Source organism: Ceratotherium simum, chromosome 38 (assembly GCF_057802395.1).
Source record: "Ceratotherium simum simum isolate JZ-2026a chromosome 38, ASM5780239v1, whole genome shotgun sequence".
Classification (NCBI taxonomy): Eukaryota; Metazoa; Chordata; class Mammalia; order Perissodactyla; family Rhinocerotidae; genus Ceratotherium; species Ceratotherium simum.
Window position 1 is genome coordinate 9,975,297 of NC_141937.1, and position 26,250 is coordinate 10,001,546.

Consider the following 26,250-nt stretch of genomic DNA (forward strand, 5'->3'; position numbering starts at 1 on the left):
ATAAGAAACAATGACCTTTAAAACAGTGACCTTTACAAGTTTACCTGTTGCCTAAACTAGTTTGCTTAGTCATCAGTTGATATACTAGAATCACAAGAAAAAATTTAAAAGGTTTTTATTTTGTTATCACTAACAGATGCTTCTTACACATGTACACCAAGTAATTTCCCCTGATCCCTAGAAAGCTGCCAGAGTTTTTTATATGTTGAACCAAAGGACCATTTCTCACATGAGTCCCTCAAGGCACCTTTCTTCTTTTCCCTTATAGCAAAAGGAAAACAGAAAAAGAAAAAAATATCTCATCCAAAGACAATCTGATATGATTCTAGAATCCTGAGTTGTTCTAGAAACCATTGTATCATGATCATATTTCATCGTCTTTACTCAGTTGATGAGATAGTTGAGCGGTAGTTCTCCTTTGACAGGAGATTTTAAACAGTTAGGTACCATCCTGAAGGAGCTGGAGAAATGCTAGGTACTTCCCTGGGTTCTATGTATATCTTCCATTCAGAGCTGCTTTTAATTTCTGTAGGGCCTTCAGTCATCAAAGATAAATATAAATTTCTATCGATATGCATATATATTTTTAAAAAGACATATAAAATTTTAAATTCCTGTATTGATATTCTGATCAATGATCTGTGTTTTCCTGTTTCCTACTCATCGTTGTTCACAGTTGGGCACAGTTTGAAGAAGAAGAATCAAAGGACTACCAAAATATTGTTCTAAGCCTGTTTTAAGTTTTAAAGGGAGAAATTTTTTTTAATTGAAAAGTTTTTTTCCTGGTCTTGAAAATTTTAACCATGTGGGAAATCCACTGTGATTGTGACATGTTCTTATAGTTAAAGAAATGTTTTTAATTAGATGCTAAAGTAAATTTCTTGTAATTGTTCTAAATATACAGAATGTCCCTGGCTGCTTATTGTGTCATCTGTTGCAGAAGAATAGGAACTTCAACTCCTCCACCAAAAAGCAACACATACTGGAGAGATATCAGTAAGTACAGTTTAAACAACTGTTTTCTTAGAGAAACAGGGATAGAATTATGGTTGAATTTCCAGAGTGGTCCACAAAAACTTATTTAACCCATGACAAATCTCAGATTTGTTTTATGTCTTTTCTGTCTATACTAATGGTCTACCCAAATTTGTAGGCCCAGAGCCATGCCTACTCCTTTTTCTTGGGCATCTTCTCCCTCCCCTCTGTTTCCTGTCAGATTCATACTCGTCCTTATGAACTTAAGTATCACCATATTCTCATTCAGCAGCTGTTTAATAAGCTCCTGCAAAACAAGGTGCCGTGCCCACGTATTTGGTTCAGTGGTGAGCAAGGAAGGGATTGTATTTGTCCTATGGGAGCTTCTCATGTAGCCCTCATCTGCTCTTTATTTTTAAATATTTACCTCACTTCTTACTGATCTTTATTTGTAAAATGAGAAGATTGGCCTAGATAATCTTTCATTCATTGACAAATATTAATTTACCATCTATAAAAATGTGCCAGGTACTATTCTAGGCCCTGAGGGTAAAATGTTGAATAAGACAAAGTCTCTGTCCTCATGGAACTTCCCTTTGATCTTAGATCTGTTTTCAGGATAGATTCTTTTCATCTAGAAAATTCTATGGTTTTGTATTTTAAACATAAAAAGAGGAGTGAGGACAGAGAAGGGAGCCTTTCTTCTCTTATCATTTCTAGCAGAACTGCTAGAATTTTCTTTTGGGTAGGAGTAGTCAGTTTGCTTTAGGGTAGGAGAAAAGGCTGTGAGACTGTGTTCTGTTCCCAGGGCACGGTGAGAAGAATCATTCTAGTAAGAAGTAAGGGTGGTAGCAGAAGAGAAGGAAACAAACTGGCTGCCCCACGGCCACAAGGTGAGGGCTGGGGAAGGAAGTCCAGGAAGCCATCTCAGAATGAAAAATGTCCCAGAGGACTTGCCCAGTCAGGAAGCTCTGTCTGTCACAACTTCTGATCTCATCCCTGCAGACCTCCTGGAAGTGTCCTCATCCCTGCTCTGGAACGACTGGGTCCTAGAGTTTGGGAGGAATGTCCATCTCCCTTGCCCTGATGTGTAGGGAGGTTGATTGAGGAGAGTTCCTTATCTCTCAGTAGAGAGGGAAAATGTGTTCTTGGCAGCATAAGTTGAACCCAGTGCTTATTGGTTCGTTTTTTTGCATCTGCAGATAGGAAGCCATGTGTTGATAGCAACTGATTATATTAATGGAAAAATGTCAGTGACTTTTAGCCACTTATATATGATGTAGGTAGAGACTTACACTGTTGCTTATTTCCTGTCACATTAAAAAAAGGAAATTCACCACATTGACTTTTTTCCTTTCTTTTTGAAGGAAATATAATAAAGTTTACTGGATCACTGATTTTAGGGTAAGTGTCAACTATGAAATATTAATTGCCTTCATTATACTACTATTGAAATCTCAGTGGAAGTGATTTACAGGTAACATGGGGTGATGAAAACGGGTATAGATTTTGGAATAGACAGGTGGATTCATCACTGGTTAATTACTGGATCTACCACTTGTCTTGATTCAGTTACTTTACTTTCTGAGGAGTGTTTTCTGTTGCGTCCAAGTGCATGATGGGGATCCTCCCACCTGGCACTGTTGCTCTGAGGAGAGTACTTGACGACACGCACAGGACAGGCACTCATTACTTAGCTTTCACACACCTAAATCACTTCTTGTGTTAGGTTCTAAAGTGGGTGAAGACATTAAAAATGGACTAAAGTCAAAATTATTTTTGCAAATCCTGTAAATCACCATAAAACTCTTATGAAAGGAAGTTGAGGCTGATTGAGAAAACCAATAGATTGACATCTCCCATCTCATGCTATTTCAGAGGCACATGCTTAATGAGTGGAGTGACTCTCTTTCCAAAAATTATTATTTTTCATGCTCTTTCCTTTTTGGGGGGAGGGTTATATATGTTAAATGTATGTGTAATACTGCTGTAGTGTTTTTGTTAATAATACTCTTTTTCACTAGTATAAATATAAAGTTGACTATTAGATGCTAAAATGGTAAGGGAGATGTATTTGGCATTTTATCTAAATACGTACTTTTCTCCATGACGTTGTAGGGTAAGGCAAAACATATTTAGATGATTTTTTCCCTCACTTGTTCCGGGCAAAAGATAAATGTATACTCTTTTCTGCAGTGCAGTTTCTTTGTTTATGTCACAATTATATTCAGAAATATATTGAAAATTAATCACACATTTCTAGTAAAGAATTTTGTCTTTCATGGAAATTATGATAAGAATACTGAATGCGTTTGCTGTCTTCCTCTGTGCTGGCCAGTGTCTGGCTTTCCTGTCTTACCTGCTTTTGCTTTAGGATGGGAAGCTCAGGAGAGGCTTAGTATCACTGATGTTGCTCAGCTCTGAATCCAGACAGACTGCAGCCTTTGTGTCTGGATTTAGGGAGTGTGTAGGTCAATCTAATTAGGGAAAAGACCTTCGTTTTGGGGTACACAATAAACAACATTGTATTTCACATTTAAAAATTGACTTTAGGTATAAATCTTAGGAGAGGAGAAACTTTCATATGCTGGTGATGGGAGTACAAATTGGCTAATCTTTTTTTAAAAAGTTTGAAAAGGCGTTATGTAGTAGAGTTGAACAATATATATACTGCTAGAAAGTCTGTAATTCTACTTTTAGGTACGTGCCCTAGAGGAACATATACACGTGTACAGTGTAGAGGTGTGAGATATGTAACGGTATTGTTTGTGATAGACTCAAACTGGAAATTTCCTAACTGCCCAGTGTGGTAGAATGGATAAATAAGTTGTGGTATGTCCATACAATGGATAAAGATGAAAATGTAAATGCACGAACTCCGGATACATGCAGCAACGTGGATGAATCTCACAAATGGAAGGCTGAACAAGGAATACATCCAGTGTGGCTCCATTCCTGTGAAGTTCACAGACAGAACTAAGCTCTGTTGTTTAAGGATGCATGTCTAGGTGGTAAAGTATAAAGACAAGCAAAGATATTATAATAAAAGTCAGAATAACAGTTACTATAGAGATGAGAGAGGGGTCAGGGTCAGGGAGGGACACACTGTGGGCCTCTGGGGTACTGTTACTGTTCTGTTTTTTGCCTGGATATGGTAGCATAGCTATTTATTATTTGTTAAACTGAAATGTGTGTGTATGCATTTATGCAAATATTATATATATTTATAAACATATGTTATATGCACATTACTGTATATATATTAGGTTTCTCAATAAAAAAGGAAGAAAAAGTTCACTATGAAAAGCTTAGTAAAAAAGAGTGGCTCTTGTGTTACATTTAGATCAAATATTTATGATGAATTTTTTGTTTCTTTTTAAGAGGTTCTTTATTTCTGACATATGAAGTTCTGGCCCTGAAGAAGTCTTTGACGTTAGATACTCAAGTGGTAGAAAGAGAAAAAATGAAGTCATACATATATGTGCACACAGTTTCTTTAGATAAAAGAGAAAATCATGGTAAGTTTATGGTAAAGTAATCCCATCTTTGTGAAAAATGGAAGCTAGTTATTGAATTTAAAAATGAGTATTTAAAACACAATATTAATAAGATAGGTTCAGCTAACTCTTAAGTATCACCAAACACTGTGAGAACCAAGTTCCTAAAGAATTAATTGAAGACCAAATTTTGCACTTCCATATTAACCCTGGTTTGCAGTTCTCCTATAACTAAGTGAAGTGAAGACCAGCTGGCTATTTTAGTCTAAACTTGGAGTTCCACACCTTAGCGGGGGCAGTCAGTTCAGAGGCTGGCCCTCAGTTTGGCAAGCATAAAAACATGATTTGTCACTTAGCTCAGAGAGATTTCTGCTTTAAGGGATTTATCTATTCATGCACACTAAACTCAGGAGATGGATTCATAAATATGAGTACCAACTTACTTATTTACAGAGGGAAAAATCTGTCGTAAAGGCTGGAAAACCTGTCTTGACTAGTCAGAACATTCCCCTTCTCCATATTTAGGTCACATGGAAACCTATTTATTAATCAGGTGATTGCTTGGTGAACATGAAAGTTTAGAGCAGAGGAGTATCTTTTCATCAAGATGTGGGTAGCCTGGTGAGTCACCACACTTGACGTATAGCTGTCTGTTCCTGCATTGTCAGCCAGAACAACCATGCCTGTTATTACATCATGTTCCCTGAGTGCGGCAGGTTCTACGAGGCTGTATATATCACCACTCTGTCCTGTTCGTGTTTATTATTATTTCACCATTCTGTATTTCAACATGCTTTTATGGTGTGTTAAAAACAATTTCAATTACACAGATAATTTTTATAGCTTATAATTTACCTATATAATGAAGCTTAATCTCATTAGTAAGGTATCTCCAAATTTCAGTTTGAGAGGGACTATTTTTAAGGGACGTTTTGCTGCATATAGCTAATCCTCTGTTGTATGTGAGGATTTTTGTTAGCTTTAGTTAGATAGTGTTTTATTTTGTTTTTACTGTTTCCCTGACTTGGAGAGCAATCTTATTGTGGGATCTAGAGCTCTGTGTTCCTGTAGTGGTTTTAGTTGCTTTGATAGTGACAATAAAAAGAGAAAGGTGCTATTTTATATTTTCTTTTTGAAAAGATTTGGAGTTTAGTTTATATTTCTCTTTGAAGTATTGGAGTATAGCGTTAAGAGTACATACTTGATTTTGTTTAAATTTGTAATCATTTTAGGAGTTACCTACCAGGCCAGAAAAGAGCTTCATAAAGCAGTGAGAAGAGTATTGGCAACGTCAGCCAAGATATTAAGGGGTCCATTTGCTGGTAAGTATCAAATACAATCATGGGCTGCATAACAATGTTTTGGTCAACAACAGACTGCATATATGACAGTGGTCCCTTGAGATTAGTACCATATAGCCTAGGTGTGTAGTAGGCTGTACCATCTAGGTTTGTGTAAGTGCACTCTATGATGTTTGCACGATGACAAAATCACCTAACAATGCGTTTCTCAGAATATATCCCTGTCGTTAAGTGATGTGTGACTGTATTTAATTTGGAATCCTTATCAGTAATCAGAAAGTCGTTCAGTGATCACCTGAGATTTTTTTCTCCATCTCTTATACTGACATTTATTATAGCTATTAAAATTGAGTAACATTATTCTCTTGGGCCATATTTAATTTTAAGGGCTTGATGCCTTGAATAGTTTTCTTCCTTCCATTGTTGTGGATGTATTATTAGATAATTGTAAGTAAGTATTGAGGCTAAATATACCCTCTTCTCTTGATGAGTGTTTCAAAATTTAAAATTTGTTAGAAAATCACTCCAATGCTTTCTCAAAAATGTAGATTTCACAATCAGGCAAATCTGCAATGTGGAGCTAGCTATAAAAGAGCTGACCTGATCTCTTTAAAAAGTTGGCGTCATGAAAAAGAAAAGATGGGAAAATTTTCTAGAATTAAAAGAGACTATAGAGTTTTAATCACATCCTGGTTTTAAAAAACAGCTCCAAAGATGTTTTTGGGACAATTGGAGAAATTTGAATATGGAGTTAGATTGGATTTTACATGATTTGGGAAGATTTTTGTTAGTGTTCTTGGGTATTACAATGGCATTGTGATTATGTAGGAGAATACAGGTTTATTCTTAGGAGATGCAGGTTGAACTATGAAAGGGTGAAATGTCGTTTTCTCTACAGCTTCCTTCCACATAGTTTAGGAAAAAAACACATATAGATTAAGCAAATATGGCAAAATAATAACATTTATTAAATCTCGTTTTGGTAAGCATATGGGTGTTAATGTATTATTCTTTTAATTCTTTCATATGTTTGATATTTTTCATAAATTTTTTTAGGGGAAAAAGAGCAAAACAAAAAAAAGACCACACTGTGAAAGCAGTATAGTGTATAAAACAAAAGCACATACATAATATACATAATAAATATAACAAAATAATATGACAGAATGGAGAACAAGCCTATCAGTCATTATCAATACTGGAAGTGGATTTAATTCTCCTATTGTAGATTTCAAATATTCATAAATACCATCTTAAATAAACATGAGGATGAAAGTGTTGTTTTAGCTGTACACAGTGTTCACATTGTCCTGTTTTTTTTTCCTTTTTGCAAAGACCCTTTTAGTACAGTTGATGCAGAAGATCATGAATGTGCTGTGTGGCTGCTCCTGAAGAAGAGTAGGCTGGATGACAGGACAGCGCGATTGCAGGCTGTGCAGGAAATGTCAGAGACCCACCACTGGCATGGTAATGAGACCATCTGAACACATGGCCACCATCAGCTAGCTCTTGATTTCTGATATAAAAGAGAAGGGAATGAGGGGCCGGCCCGGTGGCGCAAGCGGTTAAGTGCACGTGCTCCACTCCGGTGGCCCCGGGGTTCGCCGGTCCGGATCCTGGGCGTGCACCAATGCACCGCTTGGCAAGCCATGCTGTGGCGGTGTCCCGTATAAAGTGGAGAAAGATGGGCATGGATGTTAGCCCAGGGCCAGTCTTCCTCAGCAAAAAGAGGAGGATTGGCAGATGTTAGCTCAGGGCTGATCTTCCTCACAAAAAAAAAGAGAACGGAATGAGATATTAAGGAAGGAAAATAATTTAGGCCATCTTAAAAATATATAAAAAATATTTTCTAAGATTAAAAGAAATTCCCATGATCAAGAAAGTGGAAAACCTGCTGGCCCAGTAGCCAGATGTGTTTGGTAAGAACAGTCTCAAAACTGAGGTAGATATATTTGGGTAACTTGCTACCAGAGTGAAGTTTTACTTGATCAGAGAAATGCTTGAGAGAAACTCTTCGTTCTGGTAGTTATGGGCTAATGTTGTATTTCTATTTTCTTTTGGTTCCTTTTTCTTTTTTTTGGTGAGGAAGATGTGCCCTGAGCTAACGTCTGTTGGCAGCCCTCCTCTTTTAGCTTGAGGAAGATTTGCCCTGAGCTAACGTCTGTGCCCATGTTCCTCTATTTTGTATGTGGGATGCCTCCACAGCATGGCTGATGAGCGGAGTAGGTCCGCGCCCAGGATCCGAACCTGCAAACCTGGGCCTCCAAAGCAGAGCGCGCGGATCTTTAACCACTCAGCCATGGGGCTGGCCCCTCTTTTGGTTCCTGTTTAATGAAGTACATTTTAATTGCTTGCTGTGCCATATAGTTGACAATCTACTTGGCTCTGATACTAATAATTAGTCAAAGGTACCTGATTTGTGTGTATATTATTTTCTAAAGAAGATTTAAAATATTTAATTGTATTTAGAAATTGCAAGTTCTGCAGTAAAAGTACATGAGCAAGAGCTCAGATCTGCTCCGATTATAGTGCAGGAACTAAAGTACATTCTGTTAGTAGAGTTGTTTTACAAAAGTAGGTAAACAAATAAAAAAGAATAATGTTTTCAAAGAAAAGTTGTCACAGAATAAGATCTCTGCCTCCATACAAGTTAGTTGATTGATTGGTGGCTTTAATTATAATAATTTATAATATAAATATAAATTTATAATATAATATATATATTTATAATATAAACATACATAAATATAAGTATAAATAATATAAATAAATATAAATATAAGTTTCATTAATGTTAGTGGAGACTTAGAATAAAAATCTTTTTCAAAATCTGTCTTCTAGGACTCCATTTCAGACTTAGTATATCAGAAACATGAGTTGGGGCCTGGCATGTAGGTTTTGAAAAAGTTCCCCACTTGGTCCTGAAGAACTCACTCAGTTTATGAACTGCCTTTATTAAAAATAATATCTGCTTCAGTGGTTACAATTTTGTTTTTGATACATGTCTTAGTCCATTTGGGCTGCTATAACAAAATACCATAGACTGGGTGGCTTATAAATAGCAGAAATGTATTTCTCCTGTGCTGGAGGCTGGGAAATACAAGATCAGGGTGCTGGCAGGTTTGGTGTCTGGTGAGGACTTGCTTTCTGGTTCACTGATGGCTGTCTTCACTGTGTCCTCACGTGGCAGAGGGACAAGGGATCTCTCTGAGGTCTCTTCTATAAGGGCACTATTCCCATTCATGAGGTCTCCACCATCATGACCTAATCATCTCCCAAAAGTCCCACCTCCGAATATCATGACATTGGGGATTAGGTTTCAACATATGAATTTGGAGGGGACACAAACATTCATTCTACAGCAATACATAAAGAATGGAATGGTTAAACCATGAAGGCTAAAACCGAGTACCACCATCTGGAAGCTCAGATTTATTCATGGACATCATGGGGTGCCAAAGCACTGTACTGTTACCAGGGACAATAGATCTAAATGCAACCTCAGGTTTTTGAGTAGTGATCAAAACAGCTTTTGAATGCTGGAATTATTTAAAAAAACAAAAAAGTAGAAGATGTTAAATTGATTCTGAACTATCAATTTTCACATTTGTGGTTCATTTTTTCAAAAAGGTTGGTTAGATGGTGGTATACCTAGATATATGTTGAGGAGAATTGTGGGACCAGTCATGGAAATGTTGGATATTTAGCTTATTGGTATTGTAAATGCAGTTGTAGTTGTAAAAAAAAAAAAAAAACTTAGGAAATTTTGAATTACAAACTTGTAGTTTAAAATTGAATTAAATTGTTCATTTAATCCTTGAAACAACTGTGCTAACGATATACTTTTACAATAGATTACCAGTATAGGATAATTGCTCAAGCCTGTGATCTGAGAACTCTTATTGGTTTGGCACGAAGCAAAGAGAGTGATCTTCGCTTTTTTCTCCCACCACCTCCTTTGCCATCTTTAAAAGAAGTAAGTAAATAAAATAAACTGGTGAGTGAAAAATAGTTTATTATTATCATCTTCACTTTGGGTGCAAAGTAAACATTCAAAAAGCAGTTTGTTGGCTACTTTTCACAAGCAGGTAAACTAGGATGTGAACCTGAAATTGTAGTTTCCATACAAAGATTTCTTGATTCCTCGGGAGATGCTGTTTCTCTTATATTATTTTCCCCTTTTAGGGGTTGGGAGTCTCTATACACCAGAGGGTAACTTCATAGCATATCAACATCTATGAACTGATCCCTTGTTCTAAGGTTACTGTAGATCAGTTTTTCTCAACCTCAACACTATTGACATTTTGGGCCAAATACTTTGTTGTTGGAAGCTAATCTGTATATTGCAGAGTATTTAGCAGCTTCCCTGGCCTCTACTCACTAGATGCCAGTAGCACCCCCCAATTGTAACAGCCAAAAACGTCTCCAGATATTGCTGAATGTTTCCTGGGGTGCAAAACAGCCCCTGGAGAACCACTACATACAGATGTTAATGTATTATTATACATAGATATTAATTATTAACTGCTAATATAGATATTAAAGCATGTTCCTTGAGCACCTTTCCTAGAAAATGAAAATCTGAAAACTTGCAACCAGTTTTTGAAAAATAGAAAAATGAATATACTAGATGTAAGTTATTAGAGGAAATCAGATAATAATGAGTTCTGGATTCTAAAAGCCAGCTTTAGTTAGAGTGTAATAATCATTTTGAGTCGAGATGTGAAGTCGCCTATGAGGTAAAAATCTAGAGCTATACTTTGCAACAGGTTTTGAGTTTGAGGTAGCAGACATGAAAGTATAAAATTCAAAATTAAATGATTCTCTGTTTACCTGGGTGGGTGACTGTTTTCAAGATTAAAAGCACTAATTTATCTCTACTAGTTTTTTGCTTTGATTCTTTGGGTATGTTTTGTTGTACTCAGTTGTTGAGCTTAATTATGAAGAGTTTCTTTTCCCTGTGTTTCAGGATTCTTCCATTGAAGAAGAGCTCAGACAGTTGCTGGCTTCTTTACCTCAGACAGAGCTAGATGAGTGTATCCAGTATTTTACATCTTTGGCTCTGAGCGAAAGTAGTCAAAGTCTAGCTGCTCAGAAGGTTAGCTCATTTATTTATTCAGTACATATTTTTGAGTGCCCACTCTTTCCAAGGTACTGTGCCAAGGGCCAGCACTTAGAACCTTAGAATAGTCATTCATCCAGGAGCTGAATAAGCATATTGACTCCTGTTGTGTGCCACGCTCTGGGAGAGGTGGTAGGGATAATGAGGAGGGAGATAAGTTAAGTCACGGAGTGTGTGAGAGAGATACAGGTTCCTCCGAGAGCCCTTCCCTCTGCTTAAGAGTCATTTAAGGCTTCACAGGAGGTAACTTTGAAGTTGCACCTTGAAGAATGAATAGATAGTAATATACAAGGTTTTAAATATCAGCTATATGCTGCTGATGCCCAAATTGATATCTCTAGCCCTATGTTGTAACCTAAGCTCTAGATTTGAATATTTAACTTGCTCTTTGATGTCTCTATTTGGAGGTATAATATGCACCCCAAACTTAACATCTGGAACCAGCCCTCCCTCCACAAAGCTCTTCCTCTAGACTTTTTCATCTTAGTGAATGGCAGAGCATCCACTTAGTGGCTTAAGCTAAAGACTAGGAATTCTTGATTCCTTTCTTCCGTGTCCAGCTAATCAGCAGCTCCTGTGAGCTGTCCCTTCAAATATACCTTGAATCCATTTGCCTCACCGTCTTCGCTGGCCACCATCTCCTGGCCACCATCACCTCTTTTTCATGGTGCCCTGTTCTTTCATCTTGGCTTCTATTCTTTCATTTTAAAAATAATTTTAGAGTCTCTTTCAGTCTTCTATTATTTCAGTTTACTGGGGTGTTAATTCCTGTTTGTGGTGGTGTTGACTCTCCTTATGTTAGGTTGTGGATTAACATGAGTCATGCATTTTTACTGTGACCTTATCTTTAGCTGAACTGATTGTTTTCTATGGGAGTTCCAAGCATCCTGGATTGTCAATTTGTCCCTACAGAGCAATTTTTGTGTTTTCTTCTGTTGGATACCACAGGAGTTTCACTGTTATTGGACTAGTTTTTTATATTAATTCCTTAGTTTGGAATTTCTGTAGCACATAGGGAGTGTAAATTCAGATACATCTATAAATGGCATAGTCATAGGATTGTGATTTCTCATCCAAAGCCCCAAGCAGAGACAGGCTTTCTTGTTGCTTTCATGGGCTGGTGGGCAGAGTTTCTCTAGACCCTCTTATAGAGAGGAGGCAACCTTCACAGGGTGTGAGACCCGAAACCACATCTCCTGCCTGAACGAGTGTTAACATCCCGTCCCACGGGGCCGCAGGCATTTTGCACCATCAGCCATGCAGGCATTTCACACCATGCTTACCACTTCTGCCATGTGGTCTGTTTTCAATTCTAGCACCCAAGGGTTCCCCTTTATTTCTTCTTCTTATTTTCTTTAGAGCTTGGCTGTGTTTTAAAATAGCTTTTATTATATTTTATCAAACATTTCTCCATGTTTGTCGTGGGAGGGGTTCACTAGAAGTCGAGTTCACCATCTTGCTGGATCCAGAAGTCTTCCTCATCGTGTCTCCCTCACTTCTCCCCTAGACACTGCAGCAAGCTCTAACTTGTCTCTGCAGTCCCATGTCCTCCCAGCAGCCAGAGTGATTTTTTAAAAAACATGAGTTAGATCTGGTCCCACTCCTGTTCAAAGCCCTCCAAATGGCTTCCCATTACATGTTAAATCCAAGCCCTTTATTTTTTGTGATCAAAGCATGGACTGGCCCTTGTTTACTAACGTGGCTGCCCCTAGATCCCTAGTGATGAGATTGACAGGAAGCTGCCAGTAGGCACAGTTACAGATGTAAAGTTTGGGGCAGACAGTACGAAAACTGAAGGAGACCATAGCATAGGTCGGGAGGGCATAGCATGCTCTGGCTGTAGGTGCAGTCTGGTCAGCGCGCTCAAAGTGCTCCACAGGGATGCCTGCCTTTGGACTTGAAAAGTCTTTTTTCAAGTTTTTATGTTCTGTTACAGGTTTTTATGTTCTGTTCTCCTGCACCCCTACTCCTGCTGTTTAGCTATGGGCCCATTCACTAGATGCAAATAACTGGTGTAAAACTACCCCAGTACATAGCAGAGGGCTTCTTCCAGGTGAATCAAAGGGCAGTGTCCTAGGTGTAGCATCCTAAAGAGACTCCAACTCCAGGCCCACCCAAGGGCAATTACTGAATTCTAGTATTCTTGTGGTATCATCTTAGCAAGTTTTTTTGTCTTCATAAAATGTCTATCTCCGAGAGAAATCAAAACAAATTGCCATCGCTATTACTACAATAACTATATAATCTACTGAATGAGAAGAAAATATTTTATTAGTAAAATAAATCATAGTATTCTATATTCTTTTACCAACCGAATGATTTGTCTTTTTCTCATTTCCCTTTCTATGAGTAATTAGAGACACATCAGTAGATGTGACTTCTCTGTATACTTTATGGAATTTTCCCTTTGGGCTGCGTCTTGGAATTGCTCCAGTGAATTGTAATTATTGTTTTCTTTTCTTTTTGGTGTTCAGGGTGCCACTGTGTGGCCACTAGAGCCCTTTCTTTAGGCTGACCCCATTGTTCCTTTTAATTCCATCCCCAAGGTGGCTGTGAAAGCACCTTTGTTTTCTGACAATAAGGTGTCCCTGGCTCTTCTTTTTTTGTGTAGGAGGAGATCAGCCCTGAGCTAACATCTGCCAATCCTCCTCTTTTTTTTTGCTGAGGAAGACTGGCCCTGGGCTAACATCCGTATCCATCTTCCTCCACTTTACATGGGACGCCGCCACAGCGTGGCTTGCCAAGCAGTGCGTCGGTGTGCGCGCGGGATCCGACCCAGCGAATCCTGGGCCGCCGCAGCAGAGTGCGTGCACTTAACCACTTGCGCCAGCGGGCTGGCACTTTTTTTTTTTTTTTTTTTGGGTCGGGAAGACCAGCCCTGAGCTAACATGGGATGCCAATCCTCCTCTTTTTTGCTGAGGAAGACTGGCGCTGGGCTAACATCTGTGCCCATCTTCCTCTACTTCATATGAGACGCCGCCACAGCATGGCTTAATGAGCGGTGAGTCAGTGCGCGCCTGGGATCTGAACTGGCGAACCCCCGGGCCGCAGCAGCGGAGGGCGCGCACTAAACCGCTTGTGCCACCAGGCCGGCCCCCCTGGCTCTTCTTGAATCTTCCTGCCCTACAACTTGAATCGGCAGCTCCTTCAAGGAGATCTGGTTCTTCTTAGTGGAGAGTAGTATTAGAGTCCAAAACACAGGCACTAGGGTATATACTGAATTGGCCTACATGAAGGTAGCAGAGGTGGACCCCAGGGCTCCTAGTTATCTCAATGACAGGGCAAAACAATTGCCTTTTTCTTAATAGGACTTAAATTCATGATGATATTTCCAATTCAACTAGTTTTATTTTAAAAAAATAACAGCTTTATTCAGATATAATTCACATTCCATAAAATTCACCCTTTAAAAATGTATAATTCATTGGGTTTTATTATACTCATAGAGTTGCACAACATCACCACTGTCTAATTCCAGGATATTTTCATCATCCCCAAAAGAAACCTGAACCCGTTAAGCAGCCACTCTGCATTCCCCCCACCCCCCTCCCTCTTCCCAGCCCCTGGCAACCGCTAATCTACTCTGTCTCTCTATGGATTTGCCTCTTCTGGATATTTCTAGATGTATCATCCAGTGGTATCATGGATATCAATGGTATCATGGAAATGGTGTCATCTAGTCTGTTACAGTTTGTTTCTGACTTCTTTTATTTAGTATAATGTTTTCAAGATTCAGCCACATTGTAGCTTGTATCAGTACTTCATTCCTTTTTATAAAAGGCCAACAATAATGTTCCATTGTAGGGATGTACCATTTTGTTCATACATCCATCAGTTGATGGATATTTAGGTTGTTTCCGCTTTTTAGCTATTATGAATAATGCTGCTATGAATATTTGTGTACAAGTTTTTGTGTGGACGTATGTTTTTAATTCTCTTTGGTATGTACCTAGGAGTGGAATTGCTGGGTCATATGGTAACCTGTTTAATTTTTTGAGGATCTTCCCAACCATTTTCTGCAGTGGCTGTCCCACTTTCATTCCCATCAGCACCGTATGAGGGTTTCAGTCTCTCCACGTATTTACCAACACTTGGTACTGTCCATCTTTTTGTTATAGCCGTCCCATTGTGGTGTCTTCATTCTGGTTTTGATTTGCATTTCCTTAATGATTAATAAAGTTGAGCATCTTTTCATGTGCTGGTTGACCATTTATATATCTTCTTTGGAGAAATACCTGTTCAAATCGTTTGCCCATTTTTTAATTGGGTTACTTGTCTTTTTATTGTCGTGAGAATTGTTTATATATTTTGGATACAAATCCCTTATCAGATATATTGTTTGCAAATATTTCTCCCATTCTGTGGGTTTTTTCACTTTCTTGATAGTATCTTTTGCACACCAACATTTTTAATTTTGATGAAGTCCAATTTATGCATTTTGTGCCTTTGTTGCTTGTGCTGCTGGTGTCATATCTAAGAAACCATGGGCCTATCATTGTGACTAATTTCTTCCCAAATCTATGTCCTTCCCTTTTCTGTTCTCAGGCTCCCCTTTTCATCTGGGAGCCGGGGAACACAGCCTCAACTTCAGCAGATCTTGTCTAACTTCTGATAGTTTCAGCTTGGCCAGGACCAGGCTGTGTGTGGACAGGGTCAGTGGGCACAGTCAGGATGGGGATGAGATGCCTTGCTGCTCTCTGCCGTAGACGTCCCACAGACTTCTGTCTCCCATTGCCACCACTGACTTCTCCCCTCGTTCTCGTGCCAGAGCTCTGGCTGCCTGGCCTGATGTTCTTTTTCAGCATGATAGATTTCCTTCTGCTCATTACTATTTAGTTAACATCCCTCTACCTTCTATGGTGTTCTATCACCTCTATAGCATTTAATTCCTTTTGCTAAGGGAAGAGAGAGAAAGGGGTTTAATACACTGTGTCACTTCTTTGTCTGCCCAGGAGTCATGGCCTCAGCCAGCAGTTTAAAGAGTTCATAGTTTAAACTAACCCTGTATGTGCGTGTGTGTGCATACTTAACATATAATGTGTGTGTGTGTGTTTTAACATTTACCACCTTGGAGAGGATGTGGGTCTCCTGCCACCTTCCCCAGTTCCCCTCTGCCACCCATCTCAGCTGGCTCATTTTCTTCCCCTAAACAAAGTGATGTCTGAGAAGGTAACTCAGATGACTTTTAATTGCATTGTCTTGACACTATTACAATTCAGTATATATAGGAACAGTATATATAGAACAGTGTATGTAGATATATATAGGAACAGTATATATAGATCACAGTGGAAATGATGAAACTGATACTTAAAACATTTCCATTCTACTTGGGCAGATCACATGCACACATAGATCTATCCTTTAAGTAGAAATTTCAAAAAGAAATTGTTTTGGGTACTTTTTTAAAAAACCCAGTGAATGCTTTGTGTTTAATGAAGTACCTTTTTTTCCACTTGGAAGGTGCTGCTTTCACTTTATTTGGATCCCTGTCCTCTGAACACTTTTTTTTTTTTTAAACAAAAAACAGCACATCTTTAATTTAATATTTTAAAAAATATTTAATTTCAGTTCTGAGGTCCCATCTTGTCAGACCCATAAGCACCTCCATTCAGTTATTCTTATTTTCCCCCATCCCCACCCCAGTTTAGTCAGGCTTTGTGCACTTTTTCCATGTCAAGAAGTTGGGGGTGAAGAGATAGGAGGGGTGTCCATCTGGTTGTTAGTGATCAGTTTGACCAGTTTATGACAAACCTGCCCCGTGATAGTCCCCAGCACCTTTCAAGTAGCAATATGCTGCTTCTGTACAAAATTACTCACATGCAGAGGTTACGCTAAGCCTCAGCAGAGAACCTACACAGTTCTGTTGGTTTTAGAGCAGGGATTCTTAACCTTTGTACACCACGGATCCTTTTGGTGATTTGGTAAAGTCTGTGAACTCATTTCTAGATGCATAAGATACAATACATAGGATTACGAAGGAAACCAATTACATTGAAATAGTATTACCAAAATAAAAAACAAATTTGTGATATAATTAGTATATGTACTTAATATTAATGCATTAAAAACAATAAAATACATTTAAAACAGGAACATTGAAGTTTGTTTAAAAATATTTTAACTTTTTATTTTGAAATAATTTCAAACTTAAAGAGTTACAAAAATAATACATTTCACTAAGATTCACATTATTCACATTATTAACATTTTATCCCATTTGTTTTATCATCCCCCATTTACTGCCCCTCTCTCTGTAGATAGATATGTCTCTTCACACACATTTACTATCTTCCTCCCTGAACCATTTGAGGCTTAGTCGCAGAAACGATGCCCTATCACCTCTAAACGCTTAAGCGTGTATTTGCTAACAACGAGGACATTCTCTGAAATAACCATGATGTAGTTATCAAACTGGGAAAGTCAACCTTGGTATAATACTGTTATCCAATATAGATTTCATATTTGAATTTTGCCAATTGTCTCTGTAATTCCTTTATGACAGGTTTTTTTTTTTTTTTTTGTAACTCTGATCCAGGATCTAGTCTAGGATTAGCGATTGCATTTGAATTTTTTTCCCCCCCAAAAGCCCCAGTAGATAGGTGTATGTCATAGCTGCACATGCTTCTAGTTGCTGTACGTGGGACATGGTCTCAGCGTGGCCGGAGAAGCTGTGCGTTGGTGCGCGCCCGGGATCCAAACCCGGGCTGCCAGTAGCGGAGCGTGTGCACTTAACTGCTAAGCCACGGGGCCGGCCCATAGCGATTGCATTTGATGATCATGTCTATTTAGTTTCCTCTTATCTGGAAAAATGCTTCAGCCTTTCTCTGTCTTCATGTCGTTGATATTTTTGAAGAGTATAAAGTAGTGGTTTGGAGAATGCTCTCAATTTAGTTTGTCTCATGTTTCCTCGTGATTAGATTCAGATCATGCATTTATCACAGGAACACAGTACAGGTGATTTTGTGTCCCTCCCAGAGCATCACATCCAGAAGCACATGATGCCAGTTGGTCCTCTTATTGCTGATGTTAACTTGCTGGGTTTCTCTGCTTTAGTGTTAACATACGTTTTATTTGTAACGAATACAGGATCTGTGGGGAGAGGAGATAATTTTGAGACTATTAGACTATGCAAGTTTCTCTTCAAACTTTCAGCCAATGATTTTAGTATCCTTTGAATGAATCTTGCCTGAATAACAGTTATTGTTGGAACATTGCAAAATGATGATCCCCCCCTCCCCTGCCCCCAACTCCATCATTCTCTCTTTACTTATTAGTAATCTACTGTAAGGAAAAGCTTTCTTTCCTCCTTTCACCCCTCCCTCCTTCCTTCTTTCCTGACCCATGGATCCATGGGCTCATGGATTATTATTTTATTCACTAGATTATAAACCATTACTAGTATTATTCATATTGATGCTCAAATTGCCCCAGATTTGGCTATGGCTCCCGTGTCTTTTGGAAGTGTGTCTTTTATTTTTTGAGCACTTCTGTATTTTCTGGCATTAGAAAATGTTCCAGGCTCATCTTAAACTTTCTCTGCTCCAGCTCTGGAATCAACTGATTCTTGAAGAAGCCCTGGTTTGTTCCGGGGCTGATGGTTTTTAGAAACCAAGTTCTGGGGCTAAGGAAGCTCATTGTTACTGTTTAGACCCTTTCGGTGGAGAGAGTTCGGGAAGATGGAGGTTTCATATGGTTTAATTCAATGTGTAAATTTTATTTTTTAAAGACATCAGTGTGAATGCTGCTGTTGCTTAGCTGAGTAAGAATGTTAAACTGAGGACTAGATCCATGAATGAATCTCAAATAATTTTTTGCTAGGGGGACACTGGATGGCAACGTTGACTCTGGGTTGCCAGTATGAGAACGTGCAGAACGATGAGCGTAACATTATTTCCAGGTGGCTGCAACAAATGAGATGTGATACAAAGATATCTGCACTTGCTGTTGCTGACAGTCACACAGACTGCAACCATCACTGTGGTTTATGGTCTATGTTTGTGGTTGAATACAATGCAGAATTTCAGTTAGAAGTTAGGAAAATAAAGACATAATTTTTTCCCATACATGTTTACATCCTCCCTACCCTGAATTCTATCTACTCCAGACCCTTAAGGATAACCCTGGGTTAAAAACTCATGCTTTAGAATGAACGTCGTTTTTAAGCCCAGTTAGTTTGTACAAATTTCAGAGCTGTACGGTTGTAACTTTTCATGAAGAAACACCAGAGATCAGCTCTTACACATATTAAAACAAAGGGACCCACAATTAGAAGCACTATCAAAACTCCCTGTCCCCCTGCTCCCCATTCACCCTGGCGGTGATCTCCCCTCCCTCCTTTTGTTCCTCTGTTCGTCGGGAGAACTGGGTCAGTGAGAGCAAAAGCACTTCTCAGTTTTACTGTCACCTGCTCCTGTGGCAGCTATCCAGTATCTGCCTGGGAATTTACTGACCACAGTTCTGGTGGGAGATTGGGGACAGGGAGGGTTGGTCCTTGGGCCTTCTACCATCCCAGAGGTTACCCTCAAGATCTCTCCTTCCATGTCAGGATTCCAGTTTTCCGTCTTGTTTTGTTTTTGTTACCATCTGGACACTTCCAATCAGTCAGCTTGTTCCCAATTTCAACCCCTTTTAGAGGACCTCAGGTGCTTGTGACCTAGAGCCTAAGGAAGCAACCAGGAATGCAGAAGTTTGGCCATTTTGGATCGTGACTTCTTTTTGATCTAATGTGGCAAACTGCCTGGAGTCAAGAGAATAGTGGACGTAGTGCATTGAAGTGATTTCCATTTCAATGGAAAACTTTTGTGGTCTTGGCTTAAGGGCAATCCAACCAAAATCTTGCAATTCTAGTATTATCATCTTCCCCTGTAATTTCCCAAAGTCTCTCTGAAATCATCTGAGCCATTAGGGTCTGAAGTCCTTGCATCAAGACATGTCTGCCATCGATTTGCCTAAGTATAGCAGTGTGTTGTGATTGAGAGAAAGACACCGACAGACATGGTTTAAAGATGGGAGATTTCTTTAATGCCAGAGGATTTGGAAACCTACAAAGATGCTTACACAAAACAGGAGACTGTGCAGCTTGCTTTCGGATAGATGGACAGGCTTTCTATGTCCTGCGAGTTCCCAGATCAAGGAATCCTTCTGTTGCAAGGAACCCATCGTTGTCATCTGCAAACTCCCTGCACCTTCCCTCCTCCTGACTTTGGTTATGAGTAAATCTGCTCATGAAGTTTAAGTAACAGAGACGAAGCAAACCCAGCTCAATTCTAAGTGTTTTCCAGGAGAACAGATAATTATTTTCAGATGTCACATCTCTCAGCAGGCCTTGGCTTCAGCTTGCTGAATCTGTTTCTTCCCGACCTTTCTGACTGTTCCCTCTGTCTCCCCTCCCTCCTGCTCACTATGCTCCAACCACAATGGCCTTTGCTCGTCATTCCTTGAACTTGCTAAGTGTGTATCTGCTTGACTTCCCTCTGCCTGGACTGCCCTGCCACCAGCTTGTCACATGGCTGCCTCCTTCTTGTCCTTCAGACCTCAGCTTGTCAGCTCCTCAGAGACCTTCCTCTTTATCTCAAACGTTTATTGCTTTTATTGCCCTTCAGAGCACGTACCCCATTCTGTAATTATTTTATATATTTATTTGCTTATTTATTTTATTCTCTTCCAGTAGTCTATAATCTCCTTAGTGCCGAATAAAGTGCCTCGTACACATTATGCTCTTAGTAAATATTTGTTGAGTAGCAAATGGATGAATCATGACGTTGCTAAAAGAGCTGAGCTTTGCACAAGCTTGTACATACTTGAATAACAACTGGCATATTTCTATTATGAATCAAAGTATTTTGTATGACAAAGACAAAAATAGAAGTAACCCTAAGGGTTATGTTTAATTGGAAAGTAGATTATATGGTAAGAAAATATCCATTTTGTATTAAATCATTCTGCTGTTATAAACTGCCCCCCCCACCAAAGCCCCAGTAGATAGTTGTGTATCATAGTTGCACGTCCTTCTAGTTGCTGTATGTGGGACGCGGCCTCAGCATGGCTGGAGAAATGGTGCGAGTTAGTCCCTTCCCAGTCCTCCTCTTAAATAGCAGGAATCTTTGAGATCCAAGCGTGTTTAAACTTGGAAAAACAAGATATGATATCAGAGAAGAGGGCATGAATAAGAATTATAGAGTGGCCAAACATTTTGAATATTTACTAGGTTTACTGAACCGTGAACTCTGTAACTCAAAATGCAGAAACTTAGGACTTATATTTCCTATAAGAACACGGGGCCTTATATATATACTTTATGAAAGACGTTACTTTGTACATAGTTGTCCTCTTTTGCCAACAAGTGGTCTGTCTGGGCACAGTTATGTGATGCCTAGTTCAAATACGAAGCACTTCAAAAGGAGATACAGTGGCTGGCCCGGTGGCATAGTGGTTAAGTTCGCATACTCTGCTTCAGTGGCGTGGTGTTTGCAGGTTCGGATCCCAGGCATGGACTGACACACCACTCATCAAGCCATGCTGTGGTGGTGTCCCACATATAAGATAGAGGAAGATGGCCACAGATACTGGCTCAGGGCCAATTTTCCTCACCAAAAATAAATAGATAGATAAATAAATACATATATATATAGTAATAAGTCTTCCTTTCATCCCTTCTATTCCCCCACCCCAATGCACACACGTGTAGTTGTACACACTCTTACACAAATGGTAGCGTATGATACATACTCTTCTGCCCCTTCTTTTTCTCACTTAAAGGGTTATCTTGGAGATTGGTACATATCAATCCACAAAGAGACTCAAAGTGTTTTATACTCACATGGCATTCCATTGTATGATGATGCTATCATTTATTTAACCAACCCCCTACTGGTGGACAGGAGGTAGTTTGAATCTTTTGTTCTTACAGACAGTGCTGCAGTGAACAAACGCTTGTACCTAATAACTTTGCCTGTGTGTGTGTGTCTCCATAGGATAAATTGTTGAAGGGCATGGGCACTTGTACTTTCAACAGCTGTTGTGAAGCATTATATTTCTTTTCCTAAGAGCTTTCTGTTTATGACTGTTGCTCATTTTTCCATAGCATTGTTGGTATTTTTTCCACTGATTTGTAGGAGATTATTGCGTATTAGTGACATTAGCCCTTGATCTGTGTAAGAGTTTTCTTTTCCCAGTTTATTTTTATAATATGTTTTAATATCTATTAGGACTAGTCTCCACTACTCTTCTGTTTCATAATTTTCCTAACTCTTCTTTTATTCTTCCATATGAACTTGATTTTGGATTTAGGAAGAATTAAAAGCTCTATGATCATTGTCATCATTGTATTTATTTTAAATTTTTCCAATAATGCCTTTTCTCTTTTTCATTATTTTGATTAATGGACTTTAAGTAGACTCTACTAGCATATTCTGACACTAGAACATTATGATCAACCCTGGGCTTTTCTTACTTGATAAAGAATTGTGTGTTAGTCTTCGTACTTTCAGAGAAGAGGACACAGAGGAAAGAATGGAGAAAGACTCCAAGACTGCTCTCTTCTAGGAATAATTCCTTATGTTTTCTATTCTAGTAAGTAACAGTTGGCATAACTAAAGTTCCCTTTAAGTTTCCAAAATATTTTGAGTCCTACATATTAGTTCTTTCTGATACTATATATAGTACAGAGATTTTTGTCAAATAAAATATATTAGTCACTTTTTTTGGTAAAAATTTAATTATGTTACTTTCAGGGTGGCTTGTGGTGTTTTGGAGGAAACGGACTTCCCTATGCCGAAAGCTTTGGAGAAGTTCCTTCAGCCACAGTGGAAATGTTCTGTTTAGAAGCTTTAGTAAAACACTCTGAGGTAACTTACATTTTCAAAATGTGGTTTACTTTTTATGATTACACTGAAAAAATTATACATGTTGGTTCATTTAAGGGAAATAATCCTCATTTTTGTAAAAGAAAAAAAGCTTTTTGCTTGTTTTTAAATTTCTGCTTTTTTCCCCATTTAGTTGTTAGAATTGATAATCATGAGTAGCACAAATACATGAATTTCATTTTTGCTAAGTATTTCTAAAAATGGATTTAATCTTAATTTCACATAAAGGAAGCAACTTGTATAAACATGACATTTACTTTTGAGTTATGCTGTCTTCCACTACCTTTTTCAGAGCTCTTTTACAAATAATATTATCAAGTAGTTAATTTCCATTAAAACATCTCCCAAAGATGTGGCAAGATAGACAAAAAGGAAATATTTGCATGACCATACTCTTGAATTTTAACCACAGCATATAACAATGGTTTTTAAACCTTTTGGCCATTATGGCAACTTTTCTATCATGATCATGGTTTGATTATAAAAAGAAAAAAGCAACAAACTTTGTGGTGCTCAAACATTAGTGCGTAAATATCACCCAGGAAGCGTGTTAAAAGTGCGCATTTCCTCTCTCCTCTAGCAGTTTTAATTTAGCAGTTGTGGGGTGGAGTCCAGGAATTTGCATTTGTAACAGGCATCCCTGGTGAGGCTGATGCAAGTGATTCATCCCACATTGTGAGAAACCCCATCCTCGAGATTCTAAACTCTGCACTTTAATTTGGGGAACCATTAGACATAGCTCAAAAGCATGGTCTTTCTCGTCATCTTTAGTTCCCACTGGGGGAATTAGGACTGGAGCACGGAGCAGAGGTGGTCGTGTCGTACGACAAGAGGGCATGTGGGAAGACGACTTACGACTAGTTTCTGAAGCAAGAGATACATCTTCAATAGGAAGTACAGTGCATGGAGTATAATAGTTACCTTTCCAGAAACCTGTCAAGTTATTACATATCTCACGTGATACATGTCTAAAAGGCATACTTTTAATTGCATTTAAAATGAGACAAAATTTAATAAAAATTTAGAGAATAAAAATTGCTGCATATACATGACATGGTGTCCTGTTAGTGAGTAAAACTAGTGATAGGAAGAGGCAAGGCCGAGGCCTGTGACCTTGGCTGACTGTAATGACTCGGTCAATTCTGTCATCTTATCTTAATATACGTATTTCCTTTGACTTGATCTCTTTTCCCCATTAAAAATTCACATCCCTTTTTCTTAGTATTTTATTTTTACTTGATCTTTCTCTTTAACAAAATGTTCCAACTCCTGAGTTTCAGGCCAGCCCCATGGCTTTGGGCTTGTGTGGGGCAGCATGTAGGGCACTGATGTTGCTTATGTCTGTCTGGGAGTTATTGTATGCAGAAGCAGAATCTGCTGTTTGCAGAGAGAATTCTTTCCTGTTATCAGGTGGCAGGTTTCTCAAGGGTGGAGAACCATTTTAAGGTAGTTTCAAGCCAATCAAAGTATCACTGTAAGTTGAAACCATTCTGTAATAATGACATTGTCAGGTTACATCCGACCAAGAGCTAAGCAGAAGAACTTTAAGAACAACAATTTCAGAAGTCTTGGTGAGATATGCCTTGATTTCTTCAGTGATTTTGAAGTGCTCCCCATGTAGACAGGAGTTTGTCTATTAAGTAGGCTGAAACAAGAGTTCTGGGTGGTCTCTGTCCTTGAGCAGTAGCCCCCTGTCTGTCCCATCAGCATGCTGTGTCACCTGTTAGTGAATTTGTGCAACATAAAGTGAGCTTTCATTAATTTATTGTGCTAGATATCCACACATTGTGATAAAATTGAAGCAAATGGAGGCTTGCAACTACTTCAGAGGCTGTACCAACTTCACAAGGACTGCCCTAAAGTGCAGAGAAATATAATGCGTATCATTGGAAATATGGCTTTGAATGAACATCTTCATTCTACTATAGTTCGCTCAGGTAACAACTTTCTATACTGAGTATTTTGGATCCAGTCCTTTGTTCTCCCACCTCCACCCCTCATGATACGTTCATTTTTCAATAGACTTAAGCCTTTGCTTAGGGTTAGTTATGGGTCCTTAGAGCATGTCATTTTAGTAGGGGCAAGGAATTGCTTAAGAAGTGGATAATTCACACCTCAGGTAATCAGTGTGTGGACAGTCGCAGGAAAGCAGTTTTTGTCATGATGACCATCTAATTGTTTATATCATCTTTGATATGATTCGGTTAACTAAGAGGCATAGTCAGACTAAAAAGAGGTCCATCATATAATTTGTGATTTTCCTCCTTGCAACTAATAAGCCACCTGTGGGGAGATACTTAAGACCATGTGCGTATCCTGTTCCTCATCTGCTGAAAATGCCTGCCTCATCCAGTCTTTATGATGATGGTTGCAAAATGATGGCTTGCCAACTGCAGCGTGCCCTCCCCACTTTTCAGCATTTGGCATTCTACTGTAAACAAGAGCCCTTCCTTCTCTCTCCTTCCCCTCTTCCTTCCTGCTCTTTTCTCCCTCCCTCCCTCCTCTCTACCTCCCTGCCTTTCTCTCTCCCTTCCTATCAGTATGGGCACATGGATTCCTATTTTTTAATGATTTATCATTTATTGCTGTATTTAATAATTTAGTGCTGTATTGTCCCAGCTTTGGCTAGTGGGAGCCCGACAAACTGGCTCCTGTGTCCTGTGATTTGCCCACATCATTTTGGGGGGCATTCCTTACTTTCCAGTATAACAAAATGTTCCAGGCTCATTTCTCTAAGGAACCCTATTTCCTTTTAGTGAAGAATGATTGTTAGAGACTAAGATCTGGGTGCTAGGCATGTTTATTGCTCCTGGGGTGTTTGCTTCTTGGCTCTTTCGGTGGAAAATCTAGGTAATATATGCAGATATATGTATACATACATTCATATAAATGTACATACATATGTGCACATATACATGCATATGTTCATACATATACATATATTAGAAGCTATGAATTTACACTTGAGTGTCTTTTGATCAGCAGAAGTTTTTAATTTTAATGAAGTTTAGTTCAGGGATCAGTAAAATTTTTCTTTTTTTTTTTTTTTTTTTATAATTTTATTTATTTATTTTTTCCCCCAAAGCCCCAGTAGATAGTTGTACGTCATAGCTGCACATCCTTCTAGTTGCTGTATGTGGGATGCGGCCTCAGCATGGCCGGAGAAGCGGTGTGTTGGTGCACGACTGGGATCCGAACCCAGGCCTCCAGCAGCGGAGCGCGTGCACCTAACCGCTAAGCCACGGGGCCGGCCCAGTAAACTTTTTCTATAAAGGACCAGGTAGTAAATATGTTAGGCTTTGCAGGCTAAATATGACCTATGTTACATATTCTTCTTTTTTTTTAATTAATTAATTATTATTGGGTTTTTTTTTGAGGAAGATTGGCCCTGAGCTAATGTCTATTGCCAAACTTCCTCCTTTTTTCCTTTTTTCCTCCCCAAAGCCCTAGTATACAGTTGTGTATCATAGTTGTAGAGTTGTAGCTCT

General features: G+C 38.8%; 1 protein-coding gene across 2 annotated transcripts in view; it reads left to right on the forward strand.

The window, feature by feature from the left end:
• SERAC1 (serine active site containing 1) overlaps positions 1 to 26,250 on the forward strand; it is a 64,972-nt gene that overhangs the window by 10,573 nt on the left and 28,149 nt on the right. For both annotated transcript variants that reach the window (XM_004440709.3, XM_087425089.1), the window contains exons 2-10: positions 905 to 996; positions 2,343 to 2,379; positions 4,357 to 4,493; positions 5,705 to 5,794; positions 7,109 to 7,240; positions 9,628 to 9,749; positions 10,743 to 10,871; positions 22,631 to 22,744; positions 24,537 to 24,699. In XM_004440709.3, coding sequence (XP_004440766.2) covers positions 906 to 996; positions 2,343 to 2,379; positions 4,357 to 4,493; positions 5,705 to 5,794; positions 7,109 to 7,240; positions 9,628 to 9,749; positions 10,743 to 10,871; positions 22,631 to 22,744; positions 24,537 to 24,699 — 1,015 coding nt within the window. In that variant the 5' untranslated portion in view covers position 905. The remainder of the gene's footprint in view (positions 1 to 904; positions 997 to 2,342; positions 2,380 to 4,356; positions 4,494 to 5,704; positions 5,795 to 7,108; positions 7,241 to 9,627; positions 9,750 to 10,742; positions 10,872 to 22,630; positions 22,745 to 24,536; positions 24,700 to 26,250) is intronic.